Consider the following 9,635-nt stretch of genomic DNA (forward strand, 5'->3'; position numbering starts at 1 on the left):
CTTGGCCTGCTTCTTGGGCTGCTTCAGGGGCTTCTTCTTGCCACCTATGGGCGACATGATCACGCTCAGCCCGGCCCCCACCGGGTCCCGTCACTTCGCCCGGCCACCCCCTCACACTCACCTTCGCGGCCGGACATGGCGCCTGCCGCCCCTTCCCCAGACCCTGCCACCGGAAGCGGAGCTCCGGGTCCCTCCCCTGAACCTACACCTCCACGCGGGCCAGCTGATTGGCTCCTAGTCAGGAAGCTGGGCTCGCGCTGCCGGAAGTGGCCCTCTGGAGGAGGGCGCTAAAGTCTCAGAGATCAATTGAGTGGCGGGGGCTCGGTTGGGGCTGCAGCTCCGGCGCTAGGCTGGCCAGGTACGGGGTGAGGGTTAGGGAGTCGTCCTGCCAGGGGAGGCTCCGGAAGCCAGGAGGGGTGCTCAACCAGAAAGCACCAGACCTGGGACGGTGCGCGGGCAAAGCGCTGCAGGTAGAGGGAAGAGCGGTTGCAAAGGCCTTGAAGTTTGGCGCATTCCTGGAACCGTGGAAAGCCCAGCGTGACTGGAGGAAGATGCGAGGGAGGTGGCAGAAGTGGGCGAGGGCTAGATCGCCTGGTTTTAGAGCTTTGGAGACCACCCGAAGGAGTTTGGGTTTTATAATGTAGTACGGGGTGCAACTTTTTGCAAATTGTTTATTCATCCAATACATTTTTGTTGAGTATTTACTATATGCAGATAATGTCCTAGGCACTGAGGATGCAGCAGTGAAGAAAACAGTGCCTGCCCTGGCAGAGCTGACATTCTAGTGGGTGAGACAAACCATGAGCCCAGTACATAAGTGAAATACATATCCCAGGTCATGTGATAATGTGCGCAGAGAATGATAAAGCAGAGGAGGTGCATAAGGAGTGCTGGGGTGGGGGTGGATGGCAATGACATTCGAGCAGGACTTGAAAAAGAGGAGGGAATGAGCAGTACAGGTAGTGAACACCGGCGTGAAGTCTCTGCGGTGGGGAAGCTTAGTGTGTGCCAGGTGTATCGAGAAGTGCATGCATGGTAATTATGTGCGGTGAAGGATGTTAGCTAACCCTACTGTGGTAAACATTTAGCAACATGCAGATAAGTGTATCACATTGTGTTGACTTATACTACATGGTGTGTGTCAATTGTATCTCAATAAAGCTGGGGGAAGAAAACCATCCTCATGGCTGCAGCAGAGTGAGGAAAGAGAGACTAGTGGGAAATGAGGTCAGAGAAGAGTGACAGCCAGGAGGTGGATGCCCTGTAGGCCATGGAAAGGACTGGCTTTTACCTTGAGAGAAATGGGGAACCATTGCAGGGTTTGAGCAGAGAGACATGTTGAAAGGACCACTGTGTTGACCATAGACTCTAGTGGCTAGAGTAGAAGCAGGGACACCTGTCAGGACGCTCCTAGAATAATCTAGGCAACGGATGTTGGCCATTGGGACCAGGTGGTAGCAGTGGCAGGGGCAAGAGTAAGAGGGATTGTGGACTTAGACAGGAAGTGGCATTAGCTAATGGATTGGACGTGAGGTGGGAGAGAAAGCAGAGTCAGGGATGATAAGAGACTTTTGGCCTGATTGGGACTTGCGGTTCCCATCAACCAAGATGGAAAAGGCTGTGGGAAAAGCAAGTTTGAGAGGGAAATCTGTGATCCCCATTAACTTTGCACACAGGGATGTAGATGGGCTAGTTTGATAAAAGAGCCTGGAATTCAGAGGAGAGGTCTGGGCTGGAGAAGTCAGTATAGTTGGTTTTTATTTTGAAGTAACAGCTTTATTGAGATATAATTTACATACCATATAATTCAATTTAATGTGTACAGTTCAGTGGTTGTAGTATTTCACAGTGTCGTGCAACCATCACTACAATCAATTTTAGAACATTCTCGTAGATTTGTTTTAAAGCCATGGGATTAGACGAGACAAGCGTCTGAGGACCGAGCCCCAGGGCACTCTGTGTGGGAAGGTTAGGAGGATGAGTGAAGACCGGAAGCCAAGTGTAGAAAGTCTTGCAAGGAGACGGAAGCTATCGAGAGGCACGGGCCACTGACAGGGCAAGTAGTGAGGACAGAACTGATTGTTGGGATTTAGCAGCGTGCAGGTGACCTGGCCAAGAGCAGTCCCAGTGGCATGGTGGGAGTGAAGGCCAGATCAGAGAGGGTTTACGAACAGGAGATGAGGAACTGGAAACAGTACAATCTGTCAAGGAGTTTGGCAGAGAAATAAGGCAGTTGCTGGAGGGGGTATGAGATCAATTGTCTGAGGAGGAGAGGACGTGGGACCTGGGGCCCAGCTTCTCTTCCCTGGAGCATGGATTCTTCATGCTGAGGAAAAAGAATGTGGAAATGGGACAGACACTGGCAGATGCAAAGGTGTGGGACCTTCCAAGTTTTAGATATTTACTTTGTGCAAAATGAAGCCATCAGCTGCAAGTAAGGATGAGGTACAGATAGTGCAGGATTGAGGAAGGGCATTTGGTGGAGAAGGTCACCTGGATGGAGTGAGAGAATGGATTTGGAGGGACAAGATTCTGAACTTGGACGTCAAGGCCCTGCTTAATCTGGCCTCTGTCCACCTGTCCAGCCTCTCCTCCATCCACTCCTCTCGTCTGCTTCCCAGCTGCCGTGGCTGCCTTTCAGGTTTTAGATGACCTCAAGCACTTTTCCACTTTCCCCCTCTGCCAGAAATATCTTCCCTTTGCTGGTTGAGGGGATTGTGAGACATCTCAGTGGGAGGAGCCGAGATACAGTCCGGGGCTGGAGGTGGGAGTCTGAGAGGAGGTGTGGAGTGGGGGAACCACTGGGGGTCATTGGTGCCTTCCCTCATGAAGCAAAGGCCCTGGTCACCAAGCTTATGTTCTAGTGAGGGGCTAGGCGACAAATAGAGAAGGCAATATGTGACTGATGGAGAAAAATCAAGCAGGTGAGGTGGCCAAGGAGGGAGTGGTCAGGGAAGGCCTTGCCAAGAGGTGATAGCTGAGCAGAGACATATAAGTCAGGGTGAGCCGACCGTATTGTGGAGGAAGAGTGGCCCAGGCAGAGGCAGCAGCGGGATCATGTTTAGCCTGGTAGGGTGGCTGGGGTGGAGTAGAGGGATGGAGAGAAGGAAGGGGGTGAGGGCTGAGAGGACCGGGGCTTGTTGGCCATGCGCAGGACTGGTGTTTATGCCAGTGAGATGGGCACTGTTGGGGGTTTCAAGCTGAGGGATGTGATCTGACTTAGGAGTTAACAGCCTCTCGTTGCCTTGTGAAGAACAGCTGTGAAGGGCAGGGAGGAAGCCAAGACTTCGTAGGAGGCTGTAGCTGTCATCTCTGCCAGGGGTAGGTATCCTTCCTGGGGTCCAAGAGTGGGCAGCTGGTGGAGGAAGACCCTGGAAAAGAGGCTGAGAAGCTCGGAGGAAGCCTAGAGTGGGTAGTGATTTCAAACAGACAGGGTGTTGAAAGCTGCAGAGAGGTTGGCGAAGAAATGTGAGAAGCACCTGCTGGACCTGGCAAGGTGGACGCTTTGCAGGGCCTCCAGGAGAGCAGCCTTGGTGGGATAGGATTGAGAGAGGGGGACTAAAGAAGTAGTGGTGGCTCAGACACCTTTCTGCTGAGCATTGCTGAGACTGCGTGCTGTGGTAGCCGGGCTGTAAGGCTGTATGCTTTGCTTTGATGAGGGGTACACCTGCAGGATCGTTGTGGGGTCACAGCTTGTGTGCAGTGGGCACTGGTATGGAGGCCTAGGAGGCTTGCCCAGCCATTAGGGCATGCATGACTTGTGCTCCCTTGGGCCTTATGAATGGGACCCAGGGGTTCCGGTACAGCACCAGCTTGGGACCACTGTAACAGGAATGCCCCCTTCTGTGGCTCTCAGCTTGGGCCCATTTTGTCCAGGAGGTATGTCCCTCCCTATCCAATTTTGTTTTCAAGAGGGCTTGAGCTTCTCTAAGCACAGCTCAATGGGTAGGAGGTCCTGAGCGGGTCTCTGTTTCACATCACCTTTCATCAGGAAGCCTCTTTTCTTTGTTACTGGAGCGCCTCCAATTTGTCCTCCTGTCTCCAGCTTCCTCTGCTTTTCTCTCTCTGGCCTGGTTGTTTGGCCACCAGGTGTCACTCTTGACAGCCAGAGTCAGTACTCTAGGGCTTGTGGGTGGAGGGGCAGCTTGGCCAGGAGAGGGTGCTGCTGGCTCAGGTTTGCCCGGAGCCTGGGTCACGTGGCCCTCTCTTCAGGGGTTCCTGGGTCACAGCTGCTCTTGGGCTCCTGCAAGGCCTGACTGGATAATGGGAGACTCCCTGTGCTGTTGAGGTGGAGAAGTAGGCGTTGTTGGGACCCAAACATCAAAGCAAAGTTGAAAAAGGAAAGATTAAAGAAACCTAACCTGTTGAGCAGTGACTAAGATTGAAGAGGAGGGAGAAAGCTTAAGGAAAGTGAGAAATGTGAGTGGCAGTTGGAAAGTCTGGGCTTGCAGGGCAGGTAGAGAAGGGTTAGTATGAACCTCAGAAAAGTTGTCCTCTGTCCCCGAAACCCCGGGAGCCTTTATCAATCTTTGTGAGGCTTTGACAGTATGGGCGCAACTCTGGTTTGAGAATTTTCTTTGACATTATCAGAAACCTGGGCCTCAGAATTCTCATCCGAGTCATAACAGAGACCTGGGGCATGGGGAGAAGGTGGGTGGAATGGGAGGGTCTGGTTCGTGTGGCGTTGTGGAGGAAGGTGGAAGGCGTGATTTCTGACACATGTTCTTTCCTGATGTGTCCCCTGTCCAGGTGCAGCCAGGGGGAAGCCTGGCCACAGTGTCGGCTGTCTCCAGGCGCAGAGTAGCGCTAAGTTTGGATTTTTTATTTTAATTTTATTTTTATTGGGGAATATTGGGGAGCAGTGTGTTTCTCCAGGGCCCATCAGCTCCAAGTCGTTGTCCTTCAATCTAGTTGTGGAAGATGCAGCTCAGCTCCAAGTCCAGTCACCATTTTCAATCTTTAGTTGCAGGGGGCGCAGCCCACCATCCCATGTGGGAATTGAACCTGCAACCTTGTTGTTGAGAGTTCGCACTCTAACCAACTGAGCTATCTGGCCGCCCCTCTGGGAGCTCAGCAGCAGCTCGTTGTCTTCAATCTAGTTGTGGAGGGCGCAGCTCACTGGCCCATGCGGGAATCGAACCAGCAACCCTATTGTTCAGAGCCCGCGCTCTAACCAACTGAGCCATCCGGCCGCCCTAAGTTTGGACTTTTTAATGGAAGTTAAGTCGTTTCAGAACAGCCCCACGGTCTTGAAACCTGACTTATGCCCAGCCTTTCTCAGCCACGAGTTGATCTGCCTGCTGTGCCCCACAGATCTCCCGATGACGGGGTGCAGCCCTGTGTTCGCCATGCAGCACGTCACGGGTGTGCCCCCTGTGCTGGTGCGGAGAGGCCTCCTTGGAAGGGACCATTCTATGACCAGGACTCTCTGCAGCCCGAGCCCCAGCCAGCCGAGAGAGAAAGGCCCTGAGGAGGTGGCCCTTGGGCCATACCGCCGCCTCACAGTGCTGGGAAGAGCCCTGGGCCGTGGCATTCAGCAGCGAGCGTCCTCCACAGCCAAGACTTGGTGGGACAGATATGAAGAGTTTGTCGGACTCAATGAGGTTCGAGAGGCCCAGGGAAACGTGACTGAGGTGAGGAGGGGAGCCTGAGTGGTGGGCCCTGCCCTCTGACGGGAAATACAGCCTGGAGGCTCCTGCCAAGCAGGTCACCAGCCACGTGGCTGAGAAGCTACCCTGATTTGTCTTTTCTTGAACAAATACAATTAGGAGGGGGATTTGACTGTTGCTCACATGACATCCTCCTGGGGTGAAGATCTCTGTGTAACTGTGCCTCCACCCACCCCGAAAACAAGTTGCTGTGTACCAGTGAGTCCCTAGATGTTAGCATCTGTTCTGTCAGGCCAGCAAACACTTCCTTCATTGATGGTTTGGGGGTTGCTGTGTAATTAAAACACCCCTGGTGAAGGCAGAGGCCCTGGGAAATGTCATTCTGTGAGGTTGAAAGAGCTGCCTGTGTTTGTTAAGTCATTTGTGGCAGTGGAAATGCATTCTGCCACCTCTGTTGCCACTCCTGCCGCCTGGGCCAGTGTTGTGAGGTGGGAAGAACCCGGGCTTCAACTGGAAGTTTGGAGGCACAGTGCTGTCTCTCCCCTTGGAGGTCATGACCTTGGTTGAGAGGGGTTCCTGGATCTGCAAAATGGAGGCTGTTGTGAGGTGTAAATTAGGTAACACACGGAAACATCTTTCATAGGTTCCTTCCTGGTGTTTGTGTCAGACTAGAGTTGGCTGGGCTTGGTGGACAAAGACTGTGCATTCCTAGCTGTTTTTGAGGTTCTCAGGGGCATGTTTTTTCAACCTGAATGGATAAATCCGGTGATTCTGATGGGCGTGGCCCAGGGCTGCACTCAGGAGCCCTGGGTGAGCCAGGATTATGTGTCCGAGGGACTGTCTTTCCTCCCTTTGCACCGACACCCCACTGCCCTGTTCTCAGCCACAGCCTCAGAGTGGAGCCCGTGTGGGTATGGAGAGAAGGGGCAGTGGCCTCCGTTGTTCTCTCCACAGGCGGAGAAAGTGTTCATGGTGGCTCGGGGGCTCGTGCGTGAGGCTCAGGAGGACTTGCAAAGGCAGCAGGCCAAGCTGAAGGAGGTGAGGGACCGCTTGGACCGCATCTCCAGAGAGGACAGCCAGTATCTGGAACTGGCTACCCTGGAGCACAGGATGCTGCAGGTAGGTGCCTTGGCAGGCAGCCCTCCGTCACCTGGACAGGGACCCTAGCCTGGCAGGTCGTGGAGGGGCGGGGCGGAAACCCTGACTGTCTGGTGTTCGGAGACCTGGGGAGGAGGTAAACCGGAAGCCCCTATGTAAGGACTGGGCCCCAGGCTTCCAGAGCCCATCCACCCACTTCCTCCTGCCTGGAGGACTGGGGTCCACGGTCCAAGGCAGTATAATTTGGGCCCCAGATTGCTGAGGAGAGAGCACCATGGAGGGGGTGGCCCCAAGAGTGCCAGACACTTCCTGAGATTGCTCAGGTAGAAGCTTAGTGCCGCTCATCTCGACCACCCGATAACCGTCTGCTCGTCCCACCCAGCCAGATTTGTGCCGCCTTCATTCATTAGCATGTAATGTGTGCCCAGCGTGGGGCTGAGCCCCAGGGACACGGTAGTGGGACATCTGCTGGCAGCTGAAGCTGCAGGGTCATACTGCTGCTGTCTCATACCGCTTCGTTTCCGCAGGAGGAGAAGAGGCTTCGCACGGCCTATGTGCGTGCTGAAGACTCTGAGCGAGAGAAGTTCTCCCTCTTCTCTGCGGCCGTGCGGGCAAGTCACGAGAAGGAGCGCACTCGGGCAGAGAGAACCAAGAACTGGTCCCTCATTGGGTCAGTCCTGGGCGCCCTGATTGGTGTGGCTGGTTCCACCTACGTGAACCGTGTGCGGCTACAGGAGCTGAAGACCTTGCTCCTGGAGGCACAGAAGGGGCCTGTGAGCCTCCAGGAGGCCATCCGAGAACAGGCATCCAGCTACTCCCTCCAGCAGAGGGACCTCCATGACCTCATGGCGGACCTACGGGGCCTGGTGCAAGCCGGGCCAGGGCAGAGCTCTGAGTCCCAGGCAGGTACTTCCCCGGCCCGAGACAGAGACACAGATGTCCTTTCAGCTGCCTTGAAAGAGCAGCTCAGCCATTCCAGGCAGGTCCGTTCCTGTCTAGAGGGTTTACGAGAGCAGCTTGACGGCCTGGAAAAGACTTTCAGCCAAGCAGCTGGGGTGGTTCAGCTTGCAAAGGCTGTGGCACATCCAGGCCTGGTGGACCCAGCAGATGGGGCGCTGCCTGGCTCCTTGCTGGAGCAGGAGGGCGTGATCTTGGCGCTGTCGGACATGGAGCAGAGGCTAGAAGCCCAGGTCAACAGGAACACCATCTACAGCACGCTGGTCACCTGTGTGACAATTGCAGCCACCATGCCTGTGCTCTACATGCTTTTTAGGGCCAGCTAGCACCTGGACCCTCCTCCAGAGGGCCTGAGGGATGGGTGTGGATGCGGATTTAGTTAGAGAATCCCAGCAGTGAAGTGAGCCTTTGGGGTACACACAACCTCAGCCGGAGTCTGAGTACCATCTCTGTGGCTCACTAGCAGGCACACTTGGCTTTTTAGGCAATGCTCATTTACAGTAATTATGAAAATTTTGTGCTAGTGTCCAATTAAAATGTCTTTGAATTTGTATTATTTAAAGTAATTTATATCGGACTGAGTTTTGTCTGTTGAAAATTGAGATTTGGGACGTGAGGGTTGGGCCTGGTATTACCGTAATCACCCCATTTAGTTCCTCTCTCATCTCCATTGGTCTTGTCCTTGGTGCAGGACCATTTTGGATACACTTACCCTTGAGGCCTGGATTTTCATTTTGGATTTTCTGGCCTGCCGTCCGCTTGCCCAACCCTCCTGTGTCAGGTGGCCTGGGCGTTCCCGTGAGTGGAACCTAGCCTGCTTCCCACTCATTGGTGACCATGGTTACTGCCCCTCTTCTGGATCACTTTCTCTGCCATGGTGGGAAGAACCTCCTGGATCTAATGCTGGAGCAATGATCAGGGGAGAGCAGGGAAGAGGGGCTGGGGGAAGGGTTGATAAATATTGCTGGGGACATAATTACCGGGATTGGTGGCCAATCTGGGTCCCTGGTGCAGAGAGCTTTGGGCAGTACTAGTGTGCCACTAGAGCTGGGTATCCTCCCACACACAGCCCAGGGATGGCAGAGCTCAGCCCATCAGCAGTGTGAACGGAGAGGCAGTGATGGGGAGAGGCCTCCCAGAGGTGGGAGGTGCAGTGGGGGGCATGGAGGCAGACTGCCCTGAGAACCACTGACCTCTGCCTTTGCAGAGGGAAAGGGCAAACTTTGACCTCCCCGGCTAAATGGCCACCGTGGCCTTGTGTATCCTTGAGTAAACAGGAGCAGTGGGGAGGCACTCTGTACTCCCACCGGCGTGTTGGAGGACCTGTGGGCCTCGAGAACCTTTCAGAGAACCAAGTTGCTACACAGGGTCTGCAGGTAGGGACTTCTGCAGGCTGGCTCAGCAGAGGCCTTCGGAGCCAGAAGTGTTTCCCATGAGGTGCCCTCCCTTTTTGGAGCCTGTGCTCAGGCCTGGGCAGTGAGCATGGCCCAAGTGGCCCCATATGTGCTATGAACCTCTGAGCACCTGGTCCCTTGGTCATTGGGTCACTTCATCCTTGGCACTGTTTTCTTTGTAATGGTTCGCCAGGATGGCACGGGATGACATGACCTCTGCACTTGGGACACTCCCCTTCCAATGGGGTGGAGATGCCATATCAGATGAGGGGCACCATGGGATTTGGAAGTCCCAGGTCCCCCTCTGGATGATGTAGGTCCTAAAGGGTGTGCACTTGAGTGAATGGATTTAGGGAGGGGAGGATTCCAGCCACGTGGAAAGGGCTCCCCACAAGCATCACAGGCAGGAAAGCCTGTGAGCCACTTGGGCCGACTGACCTGGCTGAGATGGTGATGGGTACAGGAGTGGAGTGTAAGACCTGGGGTGCCAGATTGGCAGGACCTGAGGTCTACCGTCAGAGGCCAGGGATGAGGGAACTGGGGAGAGGGTGCCATGCTGGTGCAGACCAGGTACTGA

General features: G+C 54.5%; 1 protein-coding gene across 4 annotated transcripts; it reads left to right on the plus strand.

Annotated features, from left to right (window-relative positions):
- The first annotated feature begins 161 nt into the window (after positions 1-161).
- On the plus strand, positions 162-8,226 carry CCDC51 (coiled-coil domain containing 51). 4 transcript variants are annotated; one of them, XM_033132988.1, is made up of 4 exons: positions 162-358; positions 5,314-5,633; positions 6,564-6,728; positions 7,235-8,226. In XM_033132988.1, the coding sequence occupies exons 2-4, from the start codon at positions 5,322-5,324 to the stop codon at positions 7,988-7,990; spliced, it is 1,233 nt and encodes a 410-aa protein (XP_032988879.1). In that variant the 5' UTR covers positions 162-358; positions 5,314-5,321; the 3' UTR covers positions 7,991-8,226. The 4 variants fall into 4 exon arrangements, with proteins under 4 accessions (XP_032988879.1, XP_032988880.1, XP_032988881.1 ...); XM_033132989.1 differs by lacking the exon at positions 162-358 and adding an exon at positions 374-3,321; XM_033132990.1 differs by lacking the exon at positions 162-358 and adding an exon at positions 3,342-4,419.
- Positions 8,227-9,635: the final 1,409 nt, after the last annotated feature.

The sequence above is a fragment of the Rhinolophus ferrumequinum genome, chromosome 17 (assembly GCF_004115265.2).
Source record: "Rhinolophus ferrumequinum isolate MPI-CBG mRhiFer1 chromosome 17, mRhiFer1_v1.p, whole genome shotgun sequence".
Lineage (NCBI taxonomy): Eukaryota > Metazoa > Chordata > Mammalia > Chiroptera > Rhinolophidae > Rhinolophus > Rhinolophus ferrumequinum.

Coding starts and splice junctions, on each gene's coding strand:
- CCDC51 (XM_033132987.1), top strand. CDS start 5,214: ATGGAAGTTAAGTCGTTTCAGAACAGCCCCACGGTCTTGAAACCTGAC. Junction 5,634..6,563: donor CCCAGGGAAACGTGACTGAG/GTGAGGAGGGGA, acceptor TTCTCTCCACAG/GCGGAGAAAGTGTTCATGGT. Junction 6,729..7,234: donor TGGAGCACAGGATGCTGCAG/GTAGGTGCCTTG, acceptor TCGTTTCCGCAG/GAGGAGAAGAGGCTTCGCAC.